This window comes from Haliaeetus leucocephalus, unplaced genomic scaffold, assembly GCF_000737465.1.
Source record: "Haliaeetus leucocephalus isolate CR32 unplaced genomic scaffold, Haliaeetus_leucocephalus-4.0 Scaffold306, whole genome shotgun sequence".
Lineage (NCBI taxonomy): Eukaryota > Metazoa > Chordata > Aves > Accipitriformes > Accipitridae > Haliaeetus > Haliaeetus leucocephalus.
Window position 1 is genome coordinate 8,249,425 of NW_010972742.1, and position 27,167 is coordinate 8,276,591.

At 45.8% G+C, this 27,167-nt stretch overlaps 1 protein-coding gene across 1 annotated transcript in view; it reads right to left on the reverse strand.

Annotated features, from left to right (window-relative positions):
- Positions 1–27,167, reverse strand: part of PAPPA (pregnancy-associated plasma protein A, pappalysin 1) — a 177,914-nt gene that overhangs the window by 25,417 nt on the left and 125,330 nt on the right. Inside the window, exons 13-18 of the mRNA XM_010571012.1 lie at positions 23,429–23,642; positions 13,852–14,020; positions 7,079–7,262; positions 4,247–4,457; positions 3,468–3,639; positions 292–439 (exon numbers count right to left, since the gene is read on the reverse strand). Of these exons, the coding sequence (XP_010569314.1) occupies positions 292–439; positions 3,468–3,639; positions 4,247–4,457; positions 7,079–7,262; positions 13,852–14,020; positions 23,429–23,642 (1,098 nt within the window). The remainder of the gene's footprint in view (positions 1–291; positions 440–3,467; positions 3,640–4,246; positions 4,458–7,078; positions 7,263–13,851; positions 14,021–23,428; positions 23,643–27,167) is intronic.

Sequence of the window (27,167 nt, forward strand, 5' to 3'; positions counted from 1 at the left end):
GGACAAGATAAAACTGGAAGCACTGCAAGAAGCAGGCAATCAGAGCATGTTACATGATGCCTGGCTTCTCAAAGCTTCATGTTTCCTAAAAGCAGTTCCCTGAAAAGCCTCCCATAGCAGCCTCTCACTCAGGCAAACAGGTCCACAGGAGAAGGTGACTTCAAGGACTGCAGGCTCGTTCCTTCCTCCCTCTCATTCCCATTCTCTTCCTTGTCTCCTGTCCCACTGCTCCCCACTCCCGCCTGAGCTGCATCCCCCCGTGGCAGACAGCCAGGGTTGATGCTTACAAACCTATGCCGTAGCCGCCGGCGCACTGCAGCTTCAGGTGGCTGTTGAGCTGTGTGGGCAGCGCACACTGGCCCTGCATTTCCCTGCAGAGATGAAAGGAGCCGCTCCAGGTGCCATCCTTCCGGCAGTGAATCACGTTGCTTCCACGGCCCTGGGAATGAGAGAAGGAGATAACAAGAATAGTCACAAAACCAACAGCAAGGACAGGCTGAGAAGTGAGAAGCGGGCAGAGCTGAGCTGGGAGCGAAGTTCTGCTGGAGCTGGAAGAGCCCCCAGTTTGGACTGCCAGCCCTGGGGAGCAAGAAGGAGTTTTCTTCCAAAGAATAAAAAAAAAGGAAACCTGCACTGCATACAAACACACACATGCCTCTTCTGGGCAATGCAATGTCTTTACAAGGTGGGTCTTTACCTGCAAGGTCTACACCTTAAAACTGACTCACTTCAGTTGTGATAAAGGAGCATTCACCCCATTTGCCTTCTCTCTTGTTGTTGAGAGGTTTGTGCTGAACGTAGACAACCTTTTCCCTCTTCCCATTTTCTAACTAGTTGCACCATCTTTGTCTCGAAAAAGAAAGAATCCCCAATGGCCATCTAAAGGAGGAAGGAAAGCAGGACACGAGCAGGGATGCTTAGCAGGGCAGAACGTGCTCTTTAGAGCTTGGCTGCCTTGAGTGACAGCAAGCGAAGAGGCTGAGACAGACACGCACAGAGGCAGGTGGAAAGGAGAAAAAAATCCTCTGGTGTGGGAATGGGCAAGGAATAGAATATGACATTTCTCTTATAGAAAAGATTCTCTGTATGATACTGAAGAATGAATACCAAAGTCCGAGGGGAAATATCATGCCCTTTAGAAACAACAAAGGAGTGCATAGGCAATCTTTTGTCAGATCTATCGTCGTGGCATTGGGGATTTCTGCGCAAGCTGTTCTGCAGGATCTGCGAGCCTAACTGCCATGGGGTAATGTGGGGTATTCAACAGGAGGATGTCTGGTGTGGCTGGGCTCCAAACCTCCCACAAGGGCCTTGCTGGGTGGGAGAACCATGCAGGATCTCTTGCTTCTCCTCACCCATTTTACATGCCAGGCATGTTGCCTGCAATATACCCAACCTGCTCTTGGAGTTTGCGCTGGATATCTTTGGGGATCCTTTAGTGTGCTGCCTATACTGGGATCCCAGTGGGGCTGCTGAACTTTTCCTAGGAGCTCTTCCCCACGACCCACAGCCGTTGTTGCACAGGGATCTGCACAAGCCCCTGGTACTGGCGTGGAAGATTGCGCAGCCTTCAGTATTAGTCTTGTCCTTAATATCCTAATGCCTTTTTTGCTCAGCTTTGTTGATGAACATAATGTTTAGCGAGATGCAGAGTGGTCTTATCAGCAGGCTACTGCGTGGGACCTGCTTCCCCTTCTCTAGACATCTGGCCATTGCCAGAAGTAATAAGAAAATCATATGAAAGGATAATGGACCAGATGGACTCAGGGTGTGATCCAGCTTGGTGACTCTCACCTAAGGGCCAGTTTGGCAGAGACTGATTAATTTAGATCTGACTGTTCATATGATTTGTGCACCATATTCAGAAATGGAAGACCCTTGCTCTGGGTGCCAGGGGAGGTACCTGCTTAAATGACCATTACGTTCCTGGTGATTAAGAGATGCCATATGTACAGCTGAGTAATGATCTTTCAGCGTGGTGACAAATTCAGGAAGAGATCGCTAAGTGATAATTGAGCGCAATTTGCTGGTTTAGCAAGTGTGGTGCACTTCCATTGCAATTTGTATGCCAGGGTTCAAGCATGATTTTTAAAGGTGAGCCATGAAACCTGATTTATGTTCCTGGAGCTGGCTGTGCTTGAGGATACTATTGTATAGTTTCTGCAACATACTCAGAGATCCCAGGATATCCATTGCTATAGTAACATACTGCCCATCGTTCCCTGACCTGCAAAATCTCTTGTGAAAATCCCTGCTGGGTTTCTTGCTTGGATGCAATGTGCATTATCACCTTATATAGCTGAGAGAGACTTAGTGGGGTTTAATCCTTAAATAATTAACACCTCTCAAGTGGTTCTGGCTTGTGCCAGGAGTCCTCCCTCTTTTTCTGTAGTCTATTTTCTGGAATATCTGGAAATACCTTTCTCTGCAAATCCCTTTCTCAAGATGTTATCTGCTCCTTTGCTTAAGGTGCTTTCGCAGCTGAACAGTCACTACACTCTTCCTTGCAGTGAACAGAGACATGGCTCTATCTCTCGCTTTCCAGAGCTCACTTCATTACTGCTGTAACCCTGACTCCACTGCTTGCTCCTCTTCATGTCCAGCTCATTTAAAAGCAAACACCAACTTGTTATACCAGTTGTCATTACCCTGGTGGCCCTGCTTTCCTTGCACTGGCAGCAATGGTACTCACACTGACCGGTCTGAGCAAGTGGTAGATGCACAAAGCCACAGACCCTGTATCCCAGAGCTCCCACCCAATCTGCACCCATGCGTGCAACTCTCATTTCACAAGGCTTATAACCCAACGTAAGTCTTATACAAGAAAAGCTTTTCCAGGTGCCCTGATGCAACATTCCAGGGCTCTGCCTGCTGTCCCCGTGAAGGGGGCAGGCCAACCCGGCAGGAACTGGGGGCAGCAATTGGCTTTTAACATTTGAAGCAGGTATCAGAGGTGTCTTTCAGATCACTGGCTCTAGGGCAGTGTTGGTCCCTTTTTAATATGTCCTCAGAATCTGGAATGATATTAAAAGGCCTTTGACAGAGCACTCCCTGCTCTCTGCAGTGCTTGTAGTAGCAGCAGCTTCTACATCCCCACTTGCTCTTCCCAAGCATATTAAGCAGCAGCAGCACTTCTAGGAGAAGTTACTTATCTCACAAAATATAATTACCTCTGGGGAGGAAAACTAAGCATTTCAAACAAGACACTAAAGGCCAGACCTTCTCGTATCAGTAGGAATTCAAAGGCAACATGCTGATTTACGCCAATGAGGATCTGACCCCGATGCCAAATGACACCTTCACAGTCAGAAAAACATTAAAGTTTAGAGACAGTTCACCTGAATAGTTGTAAACTCTATAAAGTTAAATTATCATATGGCACACAGACATATAATAATGGGTCCTTAGGGAACATACGATAAAACCATGCTTGTATGGGTGAGCTAATTTGGATAAGAGAGACTCACCGACTGATTGTCATCATCTTCGCACTTGATCCGGCACTCGCTGTTGAACTGGAAACCGTTGGAGCACTGGTAGAGCCCGTGAAACTTGGAAGGCGGAGGGTCGCAGGTAACGGGTACACAAGCGCCTGGCAGCCACGTGCCGTCTTGCGTGCACTGGATCTTAAAGGCTCGCCTTGTTGTGCAGAAAAAACAAGACCATTTAGTGAGTGGCTGAGTCAGCGAAGAGCCTCTAAAGCCTCTAAGCTCTGCTAGCAGGTTGCAGGGGATGGGTGTGCTTGAGCTTTTAACACTTGGGGAACAAGTCGTGAATCTGCGTCATGAGGTCTCTGAGCAAAAATAACGTTTATTTGCAAAGCCAACATTGAGCTGCCCAGCCTAAACTCCTCTTTTGGCCTTGGACACGTCTCCCAAAAACTCTGCTTCCCAGGCTTGTGGGCTGTGGTTGGTTTGAAGTGGGTTTGTGCAGAGTCAGAAGCATACGATAGCACTAACCCTTTCCTGCTGAGTTTCAAAGGGGACTCCCCAGGCTGCATATCAAAGGGGTATTTCTAAGGTAAGATCTGATTTTTGAGCACTGGTTAGGATTTTCAAAGAAGCCTAAGTGAGCTAGGTGCCTAAATCCCCTTGAAACTGCACAACTATCTGCGTGAAGGACTTGCTCAGTGATATTCCCTGCAGCACATATAGTCTGTTATAAGCAGCCCATCCCTTTCCCAAAATCAGTTTAACTCCTGGCTTTCTGAATCATGCTGACTGCAGGGCATTACTCTTTCACGTACTTTCTCGCTTTTCTGGAGGATCCAGGGACATGGTAACCTGGTTTGCACTTGTACTTGCAAAACGAGCCCACTTTGTGCTTATCTTCTCGGCAACGAGTAGTCTGGAGATCTGCATTAGGGACGATGGAGGGTGCTCGACACATCAGCTCACACAGGGCCTCTGGAAAGGACCACAGCCCATCCTCCATGCAGGTCAAGTTGCTGTTGTTTCCTGAGAAGAACAGTGAGCAAAGTTAACAACGTTCAGCGGGACTATTTTTTTCAAAATGTTGTTACACCCGTAATATATCAAAAGCCACCTCAGTTGGTTTGACAAATTCAACTGTGTATGTCCTGTGCATTTTCTCTTCCCAGATGATGGCATTAAATCATTAAGGACTGTTTTCACATGACAGGCAGACAGTGCTTATTTCAGGAAATGCTATAGCATAGGGGAAACCACACTGGCTTTGTAATCTTTTGTATTTCTTTTCCTTATTTTGTTCTTCTCTGAAAGGAAGCTTGCTTCATACATCAACCCCCTCCTCTCCAAAGTCATGGCATTAACAGAGGGTTTGGTGCCATTACATTCTTCATTCTGCTTCTGTGTTATATCTCTTCTCTGAATCTGTCCTTTTTATTTCAATTTTGAGCCTTTTGGAGCAGCATCTGTTAGTATTAGAGTCACTACTCCAACACAATGAGGAGCCATTCTCAGCTGGGGACTCTCAGTCCTTGGGGACTACTGTGATAAATACGATTCATAATACTCATTAGAGACTCATTTTCCTTAGGAAGCTTTCTTGGCCAGCACCTCAAAGGTAAAAGGTACAATAGATCTATTTGCCTCTGCTTTGACCTACTTGACTTCAGAAGGTTAAGCTAAAAGTAGCCTAGTCTCAGTGTATTTTACATTCTTTGTTATTTTATACTGTATGTTGAAAAGGAATAAGCTTTTCCTAAGAAACAAAGCACAGCTATGAGCCACTAACCCTTCAAAAATCCCTAATACTCTATTGAAATCCCCAAGCATTGCTGCAGGAACTCTTCTCAACCCACAAGGCATATTTTCAACAGTAAGCCAGCTTCGGACTTATCCAAAATAATACTGACAAACTGCTAACCCCAGAGCAATGCCATCTCTCTGAGAGGGAAGGAAGAGAGCCGGGGCATGAGGCTGGAATTCAAAGAAGAAGAAAACAAAAGGCTCTGGAGGGCTCAGGAAGGTATGTGGAGGAGCCCTCCTGCCCTACCCACAAAGATAAGAGAAGCTGCATTAAATCAGCCCTGGCTTTCTCTCTCCCCTCCCCAACTGCAGATGATTGCAGAGGTATTTTGTGCAGAAGAGAGCTCTTTTCTAGAGCACCAGTGTGCTCCTCTGCTCTGACTCATGCAGCAGCTCTGCAGACCAGCCGCGGTGATATCATACTTGCCACTGCAAAGTGATAAGCTGTGACATTACCAACAGTGGCTGTCATGACGTCAGTGGTCAGTGATTGAATTAGGCATGAGTCATTCGAACGCCATTCTCCAGAAGCTTGGTGGCAACATCTATTAGTCATCTCTGATAGCTGAACACCAAATGGTGCCTTTACCTCACAGCTCACAGAGTTTCTGGACAAAAGTGATGCTACACACCACAGCTGCACCCCCTGACCTGGGGGTTGGTCATCGTCCCTCCAGCTACCCCCACCAGAGTCTCCAGCTGAAGCTCTTGTTGGTCACGTTGAATATCATTATTTTCACTGCCCCCTCAAAAAAATTCCAGGCATTCTCAATGAAAAAACACCTCTTGTTGAAGATGACCCTCTGAGTGTATGAACAGAAAAAGGGAATTCTGATAAATATCTCCCCTTTGAGCAGTCTTAACTTTCACTGTGTGTTAGCTGCTTGTGGTTACCCTCCTAAGCTGGAGTTAAAAGAATTAAGCAATTTGGTGATATATGAAGGAATCAACGTATCCTTTCACTGAAATGAAGAATACTTCCCATGCCTTTTCTGGGGTTTGCAATGAATTCTAGCAGAAAAGGTGATACCACATGTACAAAAAAAAGCGTATACAGCATTTGTACCTGAGTTGACAACAGCAGTGAAGATTACTCCACTGCAAGATGACAAGTTAATTGGGTTCTAATGTTCCTTCAAATTAACAACGATATCTTTTCTTGTTTCCTGAGGACCAGATCAAAAAGGGTTATGTGCCAGTGAGCAGGAGAGTTGATGGTGCTGAGAAGATGATGGGGATGCTATGCTAGCAGAAAAACAGCACGGAAGATGGGGGGGGGACGGGGGGACAGAAGACAGCAGAGTGTGTTATTTTTAAGAAAAAAAAATAAAATCGTAGAGAGTCCCAAACAAGAAGAGAAGAGAAAGGTCAGAGGTAGAGCAAGATGAGTGCAGAGAGACGTGATGGGTGGATTAGGAAAAACAGTGATGGGGGACTGTGCCAATGGGACATGGGACTTTTCAGTCTTCTCTTGCCTTTCCTAATACATGAGGGGGCATAGAAGGGAGAGAGACACAGAAAACAGAGAAGGCATGGGAAAGAAGATGAGAGAATTCAGTTTGATTTATCCCCATGACTTTTCCATGTTTTGGTTGTATGGAAGCAATATTCAGTCATTACTGCCTGGCCAGCCGTGATCAAGGAAAGGTCAAAGGAAGGTAATAGAGAGATGCAAAGGAACTTAACTTCTAATATAAATAAACCTTCCCATAGAGTCTCATAATTCTTCATACTTAAAATATCACGAATAATTCTAAAACAACAGCAACAGTAACATATATTACTAGGAACAGTCTGTGTTAGCTGTGCAGCTATCCTCAGGCCACTGCACAGACACCCTCCGATACCTTTCAGAAGAGCAGGAGGTCGGCAAGTGAAGGAGCATTTCTTGCCAAAGGTGGTCCCCTCGCTGCAGTTGAAGGTGGCTGGGTAGACATGGTACTGGTCTGGGACACCGCAGTCCACGGGCTCGCAGGTCACCTGCTTGTTCCACTTCCCATCTGTGCAAGTCATGGTGATGCTGGACTCCATCTGGAAAAAAGACACAGGCCTACAGCCACCACAGCCAGCAAGGGAGAGATCAAAACCATTTCAAGCCTAGTAACAGCCATTATTTTGGCTCAGAAGTTAAGCAAAACTGGGCCTGATCCTACCATCATCATTTGGACAGCAGCTACTAAAACCACCAAGGTCCCACAAGAAACAGTGTCAGAGAACCAGGAGGTATTTCCGTCACCTCTGCGGTGAGACACCAAAGTGCACCAAAGAGCACTACAAAGAATCTGAACTCTGCATCACCTCCCGAGACAAGCCGGGAAGCCTGCTGCTCTGCCCTGTGATCAGAAAGGACCGTGCAGATCTGAGCTGTTTGGAGCTGACAGCTATCCCCGGTCCTTGTCACCTTTGCAGTGACACAGCCACTCCAAGGGGATCCCAATGTACTTCTGAGCAGTCGAACTCACTCTTGGGTTTGAAGGAAAAGTCAACCTGACATGAACCCATTTGGGACTCCCATCCTCCAAGGCTCTCCCAAGTGGTGTCAGTCACCCTTGGACCGGGGTACCAAGGGAGGTGGCCTGGGCCATGTCAACATTGTGTTCAGATACTGACAGCTGCTGTTACGGCTTCTACTATCAGAGTGCCCCGAGGCTCCACGTGAACTCAGGGCCCTGCTGCCCTGGCACCGGCGACATGCACGCCTGAGAGACAGACTTTTTCCCGGAGGAGTTTGCAATGGACAGACCCAAGAGCATCCTGCCCATACATTCACCTGGCACTTGAGAGGTTGAACACAGAGTCAGTGCCTATGCCCTGACTTCCCTAATGTCATTCTACCATCATAGCTGCACAGAAGCTACACCTCTATGGATTTGAGGAATAATCCAAACAATGCAGCAGATTGAAATCCTCAAGTGCTAGGGAGAGAGAAGAAAAAAGGGGGGGAGGTAACGGAGCCACTCATCCAAAGCTAAGCTCAAGAATTTACTGGGTGACCGAAGGACAAACAGATGCTGGCAAAGAGAACAGAATAAACAACATATCCACTTTCTAATTACAAAGGAAAAATTATTAAAAAAATAGAAGTGAAGAATCTGAAAGTAGGACTCTTCCCTCCATACCAGAATAGAGGGACAGAAGAGAAAGAAATGTGAGAAACCCAAACATGAGAAGGGGAAGATACCGGTGAGGAATCTGACCAAGCCATACAGCAGCACTCCTCTGCCTCCAGGGAATATTTTATTCAGGGCTAGTATACTCACAGGAGATTTGCACCGCCGACCATTGATCTGGGTTTATAAAAGGAAGGGGAATTTTTCTAGCACACATCAAAGGGACCTGGATTCCCTTTTTGCAAAAACACCCTAATGGTTTCAACAGAAGTTCAGACCTGTCTCCCTTTGATATATGGTTGCATTCAGAATGGAAAAAGCAGTCCCAGAGCTGAGAAACTGGACACTTCCCAAGTGGGCACAAAACCCCTTTTCTAGACCGTGGAGTTTATTTAAACAGGGAGCACTGCTGATGGAAAAAAATGCCTTTTCTACAAATTTAGAGTAGCACATTCTGGGATTCTCGGAGCGCTCAGGTGAAGTGACACTCTGTGTTCTCATTCCCAATCATTTTACTCCCTATGGCGATGAATTCTGCCTTTGTTGCTTATCAGAATATCTGCACCATTAAAAAGTGTATATATATTGTGTAGACAGTTGAATGCCTTGAAGATGCCTGTGCTTCGAGGAATTTGCGGTGTGATGGCCACAGGAGAAGGGATGATATAGCCTATTTCCATGTCTTCATAACGCATACACACAGCAGCAGCACCACCACATTTGCACTCCAGGCTGGGTTGCTCCAGCACTCAGCAAAGCCTCCATTTCCCTTAACAGATGCTATCATCAAATAATACTCCAGCACCATGGCTGCTGGACACCTTGACAGCAGGAGGTTAAAACATAAAACCAAGCTATTGATGTCAGGGGCTATCCGAATGTTATGGAAAAGACATGAGTCTTGCACTGTATCTTGCTGGATGCTGGATCCATGCTGAGCACAGGGAAGCTCTATCAGTGACAGGAGACTCAACTTCAAGAATTCAGTTATTAGTGTTGGTGTGATCTAGTTTAGGAATAAATGATTGTTCCTACTAACTGATACTGGCTGCTGAGACACGGTATGGTGCACAAGGGAGTTTCTCTAACGACAGGGTTGCACATCAGATGTACCTCTACAGAACACCAAATAAACAGTACAAATTCAGAATCTGGAATATAGCACCAAAATTTAAACAGAAGCAGTATCTGTGCATGACAGTCACACCTTACAGAAAACGAGCAAGAACATTTTGCCCAAGCTAACACTCATGAGAGTATTTCAGCTGCAGCCGTGGTCTTTGTTAGCAGAAAGCTGCAGGGCACTATGGCCTGCTGGAAATGCAATGTGCCTGGGGTCAACCCTCCTTGGAAGGGATCCCTCATTAGAGCTATTCTCCCACTGCACTTTATTTCCGCCCCTGTTCCAGACCTTGATGTGAAAAAAAAAAAAATAATAATTAAGTCTCTCCCTGTTTTCATCTCTGGGTTTTTCCCCATGGTACTTTCCCAACAAAAACACTAAACAAATCTGGAACAGTCACCTCCTTCCAGACCCATAAGGCTTTTCCTCTTCCTGGCACACTGGCAAGGCCATTTCCATGCAGAGAAGCTGTGCCCATGTGGGTAAGACCCTGGCTTCTCAGCTTTTTCCAGTAATTTGTTCCACACTTTGTACGATGGAAGCTGAGGTTTTCAAGGTCAGACATAATAATGGCACATTTTAGAGCATGTCTATCATGTCATCACTTCAAGCAATAGGAGCACATGCGCTTCTGCAGCAGAACATAACAGAGAACATTCCCCACAATGGAGACAAAGACTAGTGGCTTTGACTGAAAGCACAGAGGACAACGTTACCACGGAAATTACCATAGATGGCACCCACCAGCTTTCAGCTTCTCCCTCTTGCAACATCCCACTTGAAGGTGAGATCGTTGCAGTGCCCAGGGGCAGGACCCCATGCTGCTGAGCAGGAGCCCGTCTCTCCTCAACACCACGCCACACCTCGGGGGTATTTCCAATCGCCTCAGCCCGAGCAGTGCCGCCTTCGGGTCTGGCATTGCATCTTAGTGGCAGCATCTGCATCTGCCTTTGCATTTCTCCCACCCGAAGCCTGAGCAGGCACGTGCCTGTTTCGCCTGTCTGATCTGACAAGGTCACCCAGCTCACAGCAGTCCATACGAAGCACTTGGCTTTCTCATCTGGTTTATTAGCTGTCACTTTGGGCACTTTGTGCTGCTTTGACTGGCATCCGCTTCCCTTCATGTCCTGCCTTCCAAACGAAGCTTATGCAAGGAGGGAGGGCGGGTGAGGACGAGAAAAGAGGAAAAAAAAAAAGGGGGCCTCCAAAGATACAGTGTGCGGTACAGTGAAGAGGATGCAAACTTAAACAAATCTGGTGCCAGAAAGATTTGTTTCTTGGGACTTTTAACAGCCTGGGAGAATTCATGTCTCCTTCCTGCTGCCCAAGATCCCAGCCGGCTCCTTCTTCAAGCGATGCTTCACGTGTGAAGTTTCCTCTCCTTAAAAATGAACAGCTGTGCCCTCCCCTCTAAGTATTCTTCCACTTCTGCCCACTACTGTGCCTCTAATTGAACCCACATGAGCCGCGCTTTCTTTTCCTGGCATGATTGATGATGCCTTTGCACAACATTAGGGAGCTGCTGGGTTTTAAATAACACCTCTTGACCAGAGCAGCAGTGGTGGTAGCTTCAAGGAGAGATGACAACAAGTAACTGAATGAGCGGGGCTTTCAGCGAAGGACAAGGGGGAGGAAAGCACTGAAAGACAAAGGGGGAAAAGGGGGAGAAGAGAAGAAAGAGCGATGAAGTTGTCAGGGGGGTGGGAAGAAATCGGGGGGGAAATGAAAACATCCAGAGATCTTCTTTGTGAGAAAGATACATGAAGGATTTTGCTCCATCACTATGCAAACCCATTTTTGTTGTTGTTGCTGAAGTCCCTAAATGAGGACGAGAGAGAGCCCAAGTGTCTGTAAACAGCTCAGCTGTTTTTTTATTTTCAAACAGCAAACAGTTTCTACTGCACATAGTGCTGACGGGTTTTAGGGTTTGGTGATTTTATGGAGTTTTAACAGAATTTGGGAATGGGAGCTTCTAGAGAGCAGAGATGAATGAATTTTTTGCCCTAAGACTGATTAAAATGGTGGCTTCAGAAGACACAGAGGCCAGAAAGTGCAGGAACTGTTAAGAAGATTTTCAAAGACCCCTCAGATGTAAAAGATTGATTTGAAATGTGACTTGTGCCCCTACATCTCTGAGGCGCTTTTGAAAATTTTGCTTTTAATTCTCTGTTCACCCTTTTTTTCTGCCTTTCAGTGAAATACGGAAGACAAATGTGGTTCAGATGCTAAACCAGGGTGTTTTCGCTGGTTTGTGTTCATCGGCATGCAGTGGTCATGGGCCACCGATGTTCAGTCTACTCTTTGAGACATTGAACCTCACCTCAGCCCCCTACCTACCCAAGAGTGTGAAACATCAGCATGTGCAAAGCTACCTTCCTTCCTCCTTTTCCTCATGCAGCCCCCCCCATCAGTTAAATGAGAAAAAAATAGCTCTAGACCCTCAAATCAGTCAAACAAGCAAAATATTCAACTAAACGACAACAGTGAAACAACCAACAGCTTTGTGCAACGTTCCTCAATCACAGCAGAAAGTCCCTCTGACCATAGACAACAACCCACATGCCCCATCTCATCTCCAAATGCTTGAGATCAGAAAAGGAGCTGAAGCTGGGAAGCAATTGTGGAAGGAGCACAATGCAATTCAATACAACACAATACGAGGAATCCAAACCACGGATTCCGGACTTTCTTGGATAATTCATTTCTTGCCTACACATTCCACAAGTTCTGGCTTGAAGCACCTGACACAAAGAAATAAAACAAGACGATAGTGAAAGAAACTGTCCGTTCCTTTTCAACAGATCTCCAAAGCACATGAATAAACTTTCAAAGCATGCGTTTAACGTGCTTAGCTGAACATGGATATCCTTAAGATGCTCCACTCCTTCCCTGATTTGAACAGCTAATGCACAGCACCCAGCAAAACAAAGCCATTGGCCTCAGGGGTTTTATCGGTGGAAAAAAGACGATGAAGTGCAGTAGTAGACCAGGGCGAGAGGAAGCATGTTGTAATAGGCAGTGAATCACGTCAGCTAGGGGTGCTAAAATCCTCCATTCCTGTCATATGAGTCTGATCAAGGCTCTGAAACCAAACTTCTCAGGACAAAACCATATACAGTTGGCTGAGCCTCGCCAAAAGGTACTTCTTGTGTTTAAGTAATGCAGCACTGGTGAAACATGTTTAGGCTGTTTTATTTGGTTTGGGATTCCTGTGTGCTCAATGTACAGAACCCTTCCAACTATTTCCTGGTTCAGCCATTCAGGCTCGTTTGAGAACTTGTTTTCTGTTCTGTAAAAATGCTCAGCTGGAGCTGGGGTTCTGGTGCTGATGCCAATTAGGATGGAAGAGGCCCAGCTCGCGGGGTCTTGTATTTGTTTTGTAATTGAGTTGAAAGGGCTGACTCATTCCCCTCCGCTCTGTCTCCCCCCTCTGCGAGCTTATGAAGAACACAGTATTTCACAAATACAGACAGGCTGCTGAGCGTGGCCGCCTGCCCCCAACCCTCCCCGGCCCCAGATGTGTGTGCTGCCCCGACAACACGTGAGAAGGTGCCGATGGGGGAAACCACCCCCACGTCACACTCATGGGATCCGGCAGCATTAGAGATGAGAGCACAAACTGGGGTGTCTGCCCTGCACCCACATATCCCGGGCACCCTGCTCCCAGTCGCATGCCGAGGCTGAGCCATGCTGCACATAAACCTCGTCCACCTCCCCCAGCATGAAGGACCTACATTTTTATTAATGTTTAAATAAATTGATAGTTTTCCTCAACACCCCACTCACTGCATCAAGACATGCTGCTTTTGTAGGACTGGATATTAATGCATGGCTTAGAGAAGATGGAAAGCACTCCCTGGCCCACTGGGGTAGGTTTTTGGTGCTTTGTTTGGAAGCAAGAAGGTTTGGGTGCTTTTTCCACTCCCTTGATACCATGCATTTCTGCAGTGCCAGGGTGTGGTTGGGAGCAGATGGACTGAAACACTGCAAAGGAGTTAAGACATTGTTAGCCTCAACCCAAGGAATAAAAATGAGATATTTTGCCCAGAAACTGGTTGTGCAAAAAACCAAACATCCCACCCCCAAAAAACCAATCCAAGAAACACTTTGGCTGAGTAGAGCCAGTGAGATCAGAGAAGGCCTGAACACATATTTGAACCTTTTGGGTTGAAAATTTCTAAATTCGGGGAACATCTGAGCTTTGCTCACTGCCAGTACCTCTTCCTGCAGAGTCAGATGGCTCCTATTCTGATGAGAAGTATTTGGATAAGGCCTTGTCCCAAGGCTGAGCTGAGATTTTGGTGCTTAGGCTGGGTTATTTCTCAATTTCTCCACATCTGTTTGCTCATCCCTGTCTCGTGGGTCATACAAAACCAGCAGAACAAACCTGGCTCTTGCTGAGATCATCATCTCGCTGGACTTGCAAAATGTAGCCGGTCTTGCAGCTCACATTGCACTGGGCACCGTTGTACCACCCGCCACCGGTGCAGTTCAGCAGCGCGTTCTCAATGTCCAGCTTTTGGCAGTCGTTGGCTTCACAGGAGTAGTGGACGCAGCTAGGTGGGAGACAAGAAGTGGTATTTTTATTCAGTTAATTTAATTCCTTCCACAAGAGGAAGCGTGTCTGACTGACAAACTCATCACTTGTCAGGCAGCAGGTACACAGACTGCATACTGAACCCGACTCGGCAAAGGGCTCCTTGCCAACAAGCACACCCTCTAGTTATGTTTTCCTAAGGACAGGGACAGTGGTAACGGTGATGACAATGAAAGCAAATTACAGGTCTGGTGGCAAAAGGGAAGAGCCTGCCAGTTCTGCAGAATTACTTTCTGTTCTGCAATATTCAACTGCACTGCGGCCTTCCTACTCCTGCACCAACATGTATCCATCCATCCGTCCCACGAGAGCACTCTCCCTCCAAGAGCAGTCCTTATGCCCCATCCAATTTTAAATCTCTGCTGAATTCAGGAGTGCCCGATATTGCTAGTGATAAGTGTGCATGTGCGTACATGTGAGGAGGAGTTTCTGTGATCGACACTCTTATCTTTGAGAAACTCGATTGAAATCAACACATTCATTTTATTCCACTTCACAAGTAACACCAAACATCAGCTGTGTAGCTGTGTTGATAAGCTCTTATCAAGCTCAGCAGCATGCTGTCATTTCAGATCTCTCCGGTTGCTCTCCTGCCATCCATAAAATGTTTCCCTGGATGGAAACTGTCTGTTCTCCCTACAGTAAATTATTGTAACATTTAGCACAACTTGTAAAAAGAGGTTTTTGGTTTATTTTTGTATACACAGAGATGTCTGGTTGACACAAAATCTTTCACCATCTCTGATGACCTGAGTCAAACATTATAGCACATGTTCAAATGTGAGTATGGGGCAGTCCCTCAGCTAAAGGGCAATGAAAATGCTGAGTCTTAAAGCATGAGGGTATATTTAGACTAGATATAAGGAAGACATTTTTTACAATGAGGGTGCTGAAACACTGGCAGAGGTTGCCCAGAGAGGTGGTAGATGTGCCATCCCTGGAAACGTTCAAAGTCAGGCTGGACGGGGCTCTGAGCAACCTGATCTAGTTGAAGATGTCCCTGCTCATTGCAGGGGGGTTGGACTAGATGACCTTCCAAGGTCCCTTCCAACCCAAACCATTCCATGATGACGTTTTGCTGGATTAGAGACAAAATTTCTAGGGTTAAGGATTCCTACAAGGTGATATGCCTCTGCTGAAAATTTAAATGAATTTAAATTAAATACAGTTAAACTAATTCTGAGGAGGGAAAACCTTGACTTATTTCACCATCTACATGGGTAGGTAAGAACCCGAAACACAGAAAGTTACAGAAAGAAGGGAAAGCACACAATACACATATTTTGAAATGGATTACAAGCAAGCTCTTCCTGTCTTAGAAAAAGGGTTAACAGCCACCAAAACCCCATCCACCTTAGTAAGCACAGGACTTAGCATGTACATGGTGTTTTGCTGTGTTCAAAGCATTGTGCAGACATTATCTAATTACTTTTCATGACACCCCTGTGAGACACCTGGGCTGGTATTGTTATCTCCATGTTACTGATAGAGAAGCACATCTGCACATGTCTCTACTGAGCTCTAGATCAGATTAAACGACAGTATTATGTACCTCCACAACTCATTTCTCAGTCCCAGACTAGTGCTATATGGGAAGTGCCCGCTGCTTGTAATTTAAGGTTGCTTGTTCAGTGGCGGCCCTTCCCTGGAGTGCGATGAGCCATAAACAATTTTTACATTCAGAAAGATCTTATTTCCTCATTGTGCACAAAGTATTGCTGCTGACAGGACTGAGAAAGGAGAATTCCACCTCTGTCTTGGCCAACTCCATACCCTTGTATGCAACAAACAGCACCCAGTCTATCAGCACTACAACTGTGATGCTCATTACTTCTGCAGAACGGATGGATGATTCTCTGCCAGAACTGACCTACACAGAGTGAGCCTGCCTTCAGCAGGATCTGCCCCCCCCACCTCCCATACCAAGGTTTTCACACATGTTTTCCAGTCACTGAAATTCACAGCCTGACATACAAATTTAAGCTGCCGTTGATTTCACTTTGCACCAATCAATAAGACTGTGGATGAGACGGAGGAAGAACAAGTGGACAGTGTATCATAGTGCCCAGGTGGTCTTCTCTTGCAGAGAAATGAGGTGAGGACAACAGCCACGTGCAATTGTAAATGCCCAACAAGAATCGCCTGGGAGTGCGAACTGCAGACTTCACTCTGTTTCGGCAGCAGACCCCGGGGAGCCTCACATACTGCAGCTCCCCGAGCGGAGCAGTACCTTATTGACCCCACAGCACTGCTAGTTGAGTAAGTCACCAGTTAACCTTAGCAAGAATGTCGGAACATGGATGTTGAGTGAGAGCATAAATGATGAATGATATCTTGTTGAACCCTCCCTACACATCCCAGTTACACCTACCCATGAAGGCTAACTGTCACTTTGCTCCCCCCCGTTTTTCAGATGGTGAGGCTGCAATACAAGTTCTTCCCGTGCCAGGGCTCCAGTGACGAGGAAGTTGACTCATTGAGGAAAAAAGCAAGCACTATTGCCAAGTCATTCTCAGAAGTACATATTGCAAACCTTGACTGCCCATTGCAAAACTCCCACAAAATCTGAAAACCTTTTTGCACTTAAGTTGGAAAAATAAAATAATAGCAGACCTATTTCATTTTATACTTATGTCAATCAACGTGCTACACATTGATGTAGCACTGAATTCAGCCTCGAATGGCTTCAGGGGGAAGGATGAGCCTAAGAAAACCTTTGCAATTTGCACAAAGGGAAATCTGGAGCAACGTCACCGCAGTCAGTGGCGTTGCTTTTCATTTCCATCAATGTAAAGGGGAAAAAGAATCTGGTTTTTTGAGTTCATATCAGGACACCAGATGAGCAAGCCTGGGCTTAGAAGTCCTACAGAACTGAAACGCCACAGACAAAGGCATTAAGAAACACTTATTGTGATGTTCTTCTTTCTGTTTACTAGTCCCCTTGTGGTCTTCTTAAATGGCCAGGGAACATTTTTAGCCACCCCCTCCAGGCTCCAGATTATGCCTCAGTTAGCAGATCATCTGGGCAGCTCGCTCTGTCTGTAACTCTATATGAATGACTTCAGTGACAAACAATACAACCATTCACTTTTTGTAAAAAAACAACCACTGCCACCAAATGTTTCCAATTTAAATATTTCTGGTTCTCTAGCTACTGGTTCCAATTTGGTATCAGCTACTGTCAGCTGTAAATCCCAATGAATTTTGAAGTCATGATCCTGAATTGAGTTCTGCAAATGCAGAATTAAGAAGGGGAAATTAATATTTCCAAGTAGGAAGTTTAGACAAAGAACCCATCACATCCATATTGCAGAATTGTGGGTTACAGAAGCTCTTGCATGGGTCCTGCCATTTAACAGTGGTTAATCATCACATGCTCCAGAAACTGTGCATTCCTCAGGAAAGAAACAATATAGAGTATCTGAGAATGAAATCACTTCTACTTTAACTCATGTTGATTCCTGGCATAGGACAGCTTATCCCATTTTCTCGCAATCAAAATTGGGCGACTTCATCAAAACTGCCTATTTCAAATCATCCCTGGTCTATCCTAACTCCCCAAATGCACCTGGAAATTGCTTGCCAGAGTATGAGCTGGTCTGGATGAAAGCTATGCCAGGGACCCAAGGACCACTCTAATGGTTTACTGATACATATGTAATGAACAAGGTCAGTGCCCGCGATATGCCCTGACAGTGTTTATTTATTTTACTAGGTCCACCTCAGCTCCTGTCCTTGCCCTGGTAGTGTATGATTTCCTAAAGCAACATTTTCATGCCAAGGTGTGTGCAAGGAGCAGTGGATTTCTTGCATGCGTTCCACTGCCTGCACCATGTTAAAAATACAGATCAAGGCAAACCGTTCTGATGATGTAAAAAGCCCTGAACTGAGTTAGCTTCACACGCAGGCTGAAGTTCTGAGCCAGTTCTTAGTTTATTCAAATCCATTCTGCCCATCCCTAATCTAAATGAGCTCAGTCATTAGCCTCTAAATCTTTATTTCTCTGTGCCAATATTGGCCCCAATTCAGCAAGGTGCTTAAATATCTGCTTAACTTCAAAAGCACGGTTAAGTCCCACTGAAAGATTTGACTACAGGGGGATGTAAGCAAATAGCTAAGGGCTTTGCTAAATTGGGGTCTTAGTGACACAATCCTAGAAACATTTGTATTTTAACATGTTTATAGAGAATTATAACAATTAAGTGGAACTCTTCCTTCCTCACATAAAAACAATCCAGGACTTCCTCTTTCGAAAAGCTTACAGCAGCCAAACTTTTTCTTCCTAACCCTGGGGTCAAGCACTTTTCCAAGAACTCATCTTAACATACTGCCCTAATTATTTGTCTCCTTCGTGACAGCTCTGACACATATATATGCATATGTAAGCATAAAAGCTCATGGTATACACTTGTTATGAGAAGAGCCACATCAGTATCTATTGTACACAGGAAAAACTTCCTTTTCCACAGTCCAGGCCAGCCTGGACTGCAGATCCGAAACATACTTTGGTTTTGTTCTACACCACCATACGTACATACAACTCACACACGTGTAGCCTTCTCAGAGTTTTTCTAACAGATTTATCCTTACAGTGGGTTTGCCTTCAACTCTGTAGAGATTCCTCTAAAAGCAAGAGCAGATTCTCTCTCTCTAATCCAAATATATACGCAGCATCTTGAAAAGCAAAGGCTGCTAGCCACATTCCTTGTTGTAGAAATAAAACAAAGTATGAACTGCAAAGGTGGCAATGAATTTATCTTCTTCAGTCTTCAGCTAAAACACACTGGTCTCCTTGTACTAACACAAAATCTCGAAGAACATCTACCCAATTCCTTGGGGCTGGATGGGGACCAGTGAACCTGTGCTGACTGTGCCACTGGAAGAAGGATCAAACCCCTTCCTTTTAGGCGTTTGCCTTCAGATCTGGTCCACGAGAGTGACCAAATGAGTAGCATCACCTATGGTTCCTTCAGCAATCTCACTGCAGTCCCGTTGGGCCTGACCCTCGATAGCAATCACAGCAAAACCCTATTTCAAACTGCCAGGCTCAGGAATGTGGATAAACCCAGAGATTTACAGAAAACACTTGATCCAACCCCAGGTAAGCTGTGGGGGAAGGAGAGGCATGAGCCACCACATCCTCACCACTGTCCCCACCACTGGCAGGGCAACATTCTCCTTGGGGACTGGCTCTGCCTTCAGCCTGCCTGCACCTCGTTGTGTGAGATATTCCTGCCCGTCGGGGGGGTCCATATTGAACTGATAAAGCTCTCAAAGCCCCTTCGCCCTGCCAGCCTGGAAGTGGAACCGTGTGCCTGGGTGTTAGCAGCCCTGCAGGTCTCCCTGCCAGAGTCTGTCCAGGCAAACAAAGAAAATGCATTGCCTTCCACTTTAATAAAAGCCAAATGATGCCGTTTGCCAATTACCAAAATGGGGTGAAGGTTAAAAACCCATTGAATTATAATACATGTCATGGACCAAAGCTTCTATGATTAACAGTTCTGTGAGAAATTCATTAATTTCACCAGAAGCAAGCTGACAGAGATTGCGCTTAATGACAGAATGCAGGGCAGGGGAAAGGCGGCTGAATCGGGAAAGAGAAAGCTGCATTAAATCACAAAAAAAGAGATGAGGAAACTCTTTCTGCCCCCCCCCCCCCCCAATAAAAAAAGAAAAAAAAATAACCAGAGTTATAAAGGGCAGTTGCATTTGTTCCACTGCTGAAGATTTATCTTCATCATTTCTTGTTGGGGAAGCTGACAGCAGGAGAGAACAAGACAAAGAGAAGAGCTGGAGTGGGTGACATCTCCCCGGGGCTTGTTTGGGGCAGCAAAGGGTGAAGCTCAGAGGACGGCCTTCCACGGAGGCCAGGGCAAGGGCAGGTGATGGCATGTTGGCCAGGAGTGGGTCTTGGTCTACAGTGCTGCTCCCCCCCAGCTGTCAAACGCCCAGATGTGCACACTTATGGAGGAAGGTAAACCCAAAATCTCCCCTGCAGAAGCAATTCTGCAGCCATAACAGTGAGTTTGTGCTAAGATTTAACCAAACAAAGGAAAAGAAAATCTTTGTGCTACACTAACTAGAAAGCCCAAGGAGCTGCCCAACATGGGGCATGCACACCAGAGAGCCAGAGCCCGCTCCAGGGGCAGGGAGGCTTATCTTCATTGCAAACACGGAGTTAATGGAGGATTAGAAAGCTGGAAACTCCTGAAATCCACAATTCTGACAGCTAAATTGGGGTATCTACCTGGGTTTTCACACCTCCCACCTGCAGTTTCCAGGAGAGGAGCAAACAGCACCAGGCAGGGTGGAAGAGGGGACGGGTCTTGTGAACGTGGCAGGGAAACGCCACCGAGGGAAAGCAGCATTTCACAAGAACTGCCTTGCCAGGGATGGGAGACCCCCAGCTGATGTTTCCTACGTGGTGCAAAGGACAAAAACCTGATTTCTGAAGAACTGCTGTCAAAGGCAGCCCCAACGCACCAGGCTTTCTTGCTGCTTGAGTGACTGCGGGGTGGGAAATTACACCTCTGCTTCTGCACACCCTATTTCGCTGTCCACTCCACAAGGCTAAATAGGAAATAATAAAAGTATAATAATTTGAGCTATAAAGCGCAAGAGAAGAACTAACTGGGCCATTATATCTGGTCTAAGGATGCAATGTGGAAATAAAGCATGTCGTTTTTACAGCACATCTCCAGCAGTGAGGTAAACTTTGCTGAAAACAAAAAAGAGCCTGTGGTCAGCTGCAGCAGAAAAACCAACAACTGGAAAAATACAACTGGAAAGTACAGAGTATTTTTTTTTTCAAACCCTCTATAAATGTCTTCAGAAGGATGGAATGGATTTTCAAAAGAGCTAACAATGACTGAGGACAACTACCTATAAAGTTCAATGGGACTTTTGCATTTAAGCTCCTTTTTCTCTTCTAAAATATTAACTGTAATATATATTTTAAGAAAGAAGCAGGAGTGCATGTTTTATTTTCAGTTAAGTTGTCACTAACCCATGGGAGTGATCCATTCACCCTCAAAATACAAGCTGTGTTAACTTTTAAGGGCCGATATATTTCTTTTCCCTCACATATTTAAAATCTGCACCCTTGCCTAGAAGTGTCTGTATCTGGCTATAAATCCTCTCCAACCCAAATAATTCTCCTTGAAGACAGAGAAATAATCTCTCTTGTAGAGAGAAGCCAAAAAGCAGGCAAAAATATCCGTGTTGACCTAAGGAAAATGAAAGCAGTGAAATTGATGCTTACACATAGGAAGGAAAGTTCCTTTAAAAATTAAATAAATATTTTAAAAATCATATTAGGCAAATGCAACCAGTGGGGAAAGGGGAGAAGGGAAGGATGGGCAGTGTGGGACTGGAACTCAAATGGAGTCTGATGAGGAGACCATGAGCACAGGAGGTAGAAAACCCACATCCAGCTTCTGAACTGGTTAAGAATAAACTTAAAAAATCCCTCTTTTTATGTTCTTCCTGGAGTGCGTAAAATAACAAAGGGAAAACCTGGCAGGTGACAGCAAAGGCATCACCTATTCCCTGGCTGCACAACTTAATGCACAACTTTCTCTACATCTTGGATACCTGAACTGCTTAGAATTTCTTGTACAGAAGAAAGCATACACGGTCACCCAAAGCAATCCCATCACAAGGCAAATTGGGGATTTTCCACTATAGCACTGTCAACAATGGAAAAAAACCCACCAATTTCAATTGGCTTTGGATCAGGGGTTTATTTCAGAGAGTTTCTAGTTCCTTGACTGACATGGGAAACTTCATGATCAATCCAGCGTTGTAACCTGCAAGACCTAAAATGTTACTTTGAACGAGCAAGGCTCTGACGGAAGTTTTTGAGAGCAAGGGCCTGAGATGGTTCAGTGCATCACGAAAACAAAACAATGCAAAAAAAAAATCAAGAAGAAAAAGAAGAGGCAAATGGTGGGTGATTCTTCTTCAAGAGATTTCTAAAGGTTAGTTTGCTGGGCTGCAGAGGCTCACTGAAGCTTTGCCTAAGGGGAATACATTTTTTATTAAGGAAATAACTTTCTAAACACAGAGCACTTCTAATTTCATAAGTGAACAAATGATTCAATTCCTACTGAAAACTTGAGAGGGAGGAATGTGGCCCTGCATCTCAGCCCTCTCGAGCTCCCTGTTGCTTCTCACCATCTCCTTCCAGTGGGTCTTTCTCGCTCTTTTTCTGTCCCGCTCCTGCACTGGGATTTGGCCAAACTTCCACAACTAGACTTCTCATCTGAAATTTGATCCTGCTGTCTTTGGGCCTCTGAATTTATACAACCTATTGCACAGAATGATCAGACTCCTTGAATCTAGGTCAGAACACACTGACTGGATTGATTTAGCTATAGATATACTCCTTTTTTTTTACATTTTATTTTCCCTTCCCTCTCCCCCTTCTCACCCTCCCGCCTTTCCTGGAATAAAAGCAGGCCCTAAAAAGAAGCCAGAACATTATCAAAAAACCTGACAGCTTGCTTAGGAGGCTGAGCAGAGGTTTGCCGGGATATGCAACTTGTTTTACTGTTGCTGCCGCTATGGTATGACGACTGCTCACAACTTTGAATTCACAAAGGGAAAAAAAAAATTATTCTTTCAGGGGTTTTGCTAAATTCTCCCCTCTTCTTTTCACTGCCTCGCTGAAAGGATCCATGAAGCTGCCGCACCAGAGGCCACAAAAGGTCACAATCTCTGTGGGATGCTGTAAAGCAGAGACTGAGAGGGGTTGGTGGTGATCTATTGATGTGTCTGTAATAACAACAAGAATAAAACGGTAGCCATAAACCTTTCATCCTGGGGGGTCCCACAGAGCTTTTCAGAACATGGGCTGGATCCGGAGAGGTACTGAGGGCCCTTACCCAGCCATAAAAGCACCACAAATGCTGGTGGCCAAGCACCGGCCGCACGGGGCTGAGTACCTTGCAGGATCTGGCCCCACCGGGGCACAAGCATCACTTTGTCTCTGTGCGACCGCTTCCGTGGGAGGTCCCTGTAGCACTTTAGCAGCACAAAGCGGTTTAGATCGAAGCCGGTGTGTGAGTGGCAAAAACGATGCTGTACTGGGGAACGTATGGAGAGTTAACTGGCCCCAATTCCAAGCTTGGGATAAAGGAGGGAGGAGAAAGGAAGAGGAAATAATTCACTAACAGTATCCCATGCGGGTTAAATGTCCCATCCATCCTGATCAATGAGAACACTGCCGGTTTTTTACCGGCGACACAAAAGGGTCAGCAGGGTTCAGCTGCTGTGCCCCTCCTGCCTCCTCTTAACCCCCGGCGCAGGCGGGCGGCGCGGGGGGCGGTGGGTGGCGAGGCAGAAGGAAGCAGGCTGACAGGCTCACCTCTGCTCCGCCGGGCTGTAGGTCTGTCCTCGCTGGCAGCTGCTGATGGTGATGGGGTCGAAGTTGTGGAAGGAACGCAGGGCCACCCCGGAGATGGCCACAAACTGGGAGCTGAAGCTAATGAGGACAGCCTGGGTGTGATAAAAAGGGTGACTGAGGTCATGGATGACGGGGATAATCAGGGGATTGTTCCTGCAGCTCAGGACGTGGACACCTGCCAGAGGAGAGACAAGATCAGAGGAAGGGTCAGACTTAACACAATCGCTTCCCAAAGCCGTGGGCACTTCAGAAGCATTTCCCCCACAGGAACGGCCCTATAGAGCTGAAAAGTTATGGTAAGCTGCCTGGAGGGGCTTCCCAAATCGCTCTGGAGAGCTTAGCAGAGAAGGATATCCCTCCAGACAGCTGAAGAAAGGCTGCCATTCTCTCCACAAGCACAGCAGACTCTCAGAGCAGTTTCTTTAGACCACAGCTACGTTTCTATTGTGCTCTGTTAAATCAGGAGCAACCATCACGGAGGAAGCGGAGTCGCGCTATTGTAAAACTGGTCCGAGAGGACAGTTGGAGCCTTTATACCGCACATCAAATGGTGCCGGCAGGCTGGGTGGCTTTGTGCACCGTGAGCAGCGCACCAGTGGCTTGTTCGTAGCCGTGCATATTGTTAGTACTCAATGTAAAACTTTTTTGCATGAGTTCTACACCAAATGTGCTCAGTCTTGATTTTTTTGGATGGTTTTCAGCCTTAGGGTATCTTGCTCTTTGCTAAAAAAGGCCAAGATGGTTCTGGAGAGAGAAACGAGGGTGATGGACCCACTGAGGATTTTACAGGTGATTTCATTTGAGCAGAAAATAATTGTGTCTTGGGAAAATAAAAGTGTCTCAAGAGGTCAAGGTGCACAGAAGCACCAGAGAGGTGACAAGGAGACTTCTTAATACCTTTTCTTCAGCAGAGAAGGCACTCAGTGATAGTTGGGAAGAAATTTCCACCTTCAAGTAGAGGCAACCTGAATTCAAATGGGCCAAATCCATCTCAGGGGTAACTCAAAGGACAGACAGCTGTCGGCTGGCCTCAAAATTCATTAATTGGGATTCACAGCCTGATGGCTGCCTGCAAAGCCCTGCCTCCACAGCTCCATGGCATCGTTCCGAGGATCAGCTTGGCTCCAGCTCCATTTGCTTCACTGGAGCTCCCCCAGCAATGGCTTTGGCCCAGGCCCTTTGGCTACCCTGATACACTTACAAATTTGAAAATAAAATAAATTCTATTTGCATGTTTAACTGGCTCAGGGATTTCTATTATTATTTTTTTTTTCCAGCTCAGGTTTCTTGACTCAAAAGGGAAGGAATAAAAAAGTTTTCATTTTTGTCCTTAGAAAGTGATTTCCTGTGAATTAAGACAGACTTCTGACCACTCTCTTTAAACATCTATCTCCCACCCTCTACTTTAAAAAAATCTTCCTGTAATAAAAAAAAAAAAAAAGAAATAAAAAAGCAAACCTCTTTTTGTTTTGGTCTTTACCTGACCCTGAAATAACCTCCCTGTCTACTTGCCTCCCACAGGTCTTTTGATATCAGCTCCTTGTGGAACGGTGCACGTTTCTCACTTACAAACAGGTGCAGTTAATACTCGAAATCCCGGGTTCCCAAATTCCTTGGAAGTTTCTGCCTTCTCTGATGGAAAGCCAAGAAAGACCTTATGGTATGAGGCTGTTTATTCACTTCAATTTCATTCCTCGCACTCAGGTGGTGTCCACAACAAAACAGACCCTCAGAGCTGTGCTGCAGTTGCTGGTGCTTTTGGACCCCGACAAAGGTAAACGGGGGCTGAACAGGTCAGGTTCATTTAACTAACCTGCCTTCATTAGCAAAAAACCACTCAAGACAGTGCAGGTGTCCATGGCAGGGGAGTTAGAGCTGTCTCTATGCTTGCCCCGTTTCTGTAGCTCTGTAGCCACCTATTCAATGTTCAACAGCTCTTGCAAAGTACCCAGCAGCTGAACCCCAGTGTATACAATGGCTCTGAACTAACAGCGCTGAGGTGTTTGGCATCCTGACCACTCCATCTCCTATTGAGACTCAGAAGAAGCTTCTCAGTATTTTCTGGGATTTCACACAGTAAAAACTTGTTCTGATCAAGGTGGGAAACTGCACTTCTGGTTAGACCGCATTTTGCTCATGGGACTGTCTTTAGCCCACTGAGGACTGATTAAGTTTTAAATTATTCCTACTTCCTTTTGGACGTACTTTTAGTTTGCCACTAACTTCTGCTTAAGGCTGGCTGACCATCTGCAGCCAATCCTGCACCCAGTGCATGCCAAAGTTTGCATCTCAGCTGCAGTTTCTAGCTTGCCGCAGTGATAATTCAAACACATGAAATACAATATCCAGGAAAAGGACTTAATGCCGCACCCAGAACTCAGACAAAACAGTGATTGGGAGCTCTGCCAGAGTGAGTGAGAACTGCTGGGTAGTCTACCTATACCTCTCCTCTGCTCCAGGCCAGCCTCTTCGGAAAAGGTCAGAGGGGCTTTTCCATGATCTCCAGGCATCAGTCTGAGCCATGCCAAACTCATGTTGCAACTTCATTGAGGATTTCAAAACCTAACCCTCAGTTTCCTCTTTGCTCCTCTTTCTTGTTCTCTTTCTCTCACAATCTGTCTGTCTGTCTCCATAAAATGTTGCATTAAGTATTTGTTGGCATGCTTGTGTCTCCATCATTTATTTCTCAGGGGGAAAGAGCTATGTGCCACTGTTTTGTGAAAGGAGGAGGATAAAACTAATCCAGGGCTCTGGCAAACTGGGAGCTATCCTGACTCAACCTGCACAACTTGCTATGAATTTTGGTTTGTTCTCAGACGACAGACACCACACGTACTTTCTTTCTTTCCTTCCACACCCCACCAGATCATATATTGCCCTGGATAGTCATCCAACACCTGCCACTTGTGTGTAGTGTGTCCCTTCTCCTTCTCATCACTAGTAGGAAGTTCATTTGAGTTTCAGCTTGTCAAAATTCCAAAGTTATGGTAAAACAGAAAGCTGGGGAAGGGGGTTATGTTTCCTTAAAAACTGCTCTTGGGACGACATGGCCAGCTTTCTTCCCAGTAGAAAAAAGGGCAGGGGACAGCTGGAAAGGGATTATGCAAGTCCTACCCTGACATGGAGTTGGGAGCTAGGGTGAGCTCTGTCCTGGAGCTTAAATGCAGCCAGAATCAGTTCACCAGACACAACCTTCCCAGGTTCAGGGACCTGTAGCGACAAAAATGGTCTATCCTGGCACTTCAGCACAACTAGCAGGTCCGCAGCCTCTATCAGGCACATCTGCTTGAGGCCATGCAAGCAGCCCGCAAGGGCCCTGGTGTTAGACCTTCATCAAACCTGAAATACTTTGCATGAAAAATTTTGGCCATTAAATAGCTGTGGAAACCTCCCTGCAAGCAGGACTACAGATACGACCAACTACACCTTGCGAAGCAGAAGCGTTTGCTGCACCAGCTGGTGCAGGTCCCTCACTCTCTACTACCAACAGTCCATCTGTATCACTGGCAATTTCTCTTCAGGGAGGAGCTGTGCGTGAAACATTGAAATAGTGCTTATTTTAATGACTAAAGAGGACCTAATAACTTCTGAACACATAGTGAACAGGTAAGGAGAAATGTCTGTATAAAATGATGCATCATTTTCAACAAACTCTAGTGAAACTCATGTCTTGGAGCATTAAGCAAGCACTTTTTTTTGT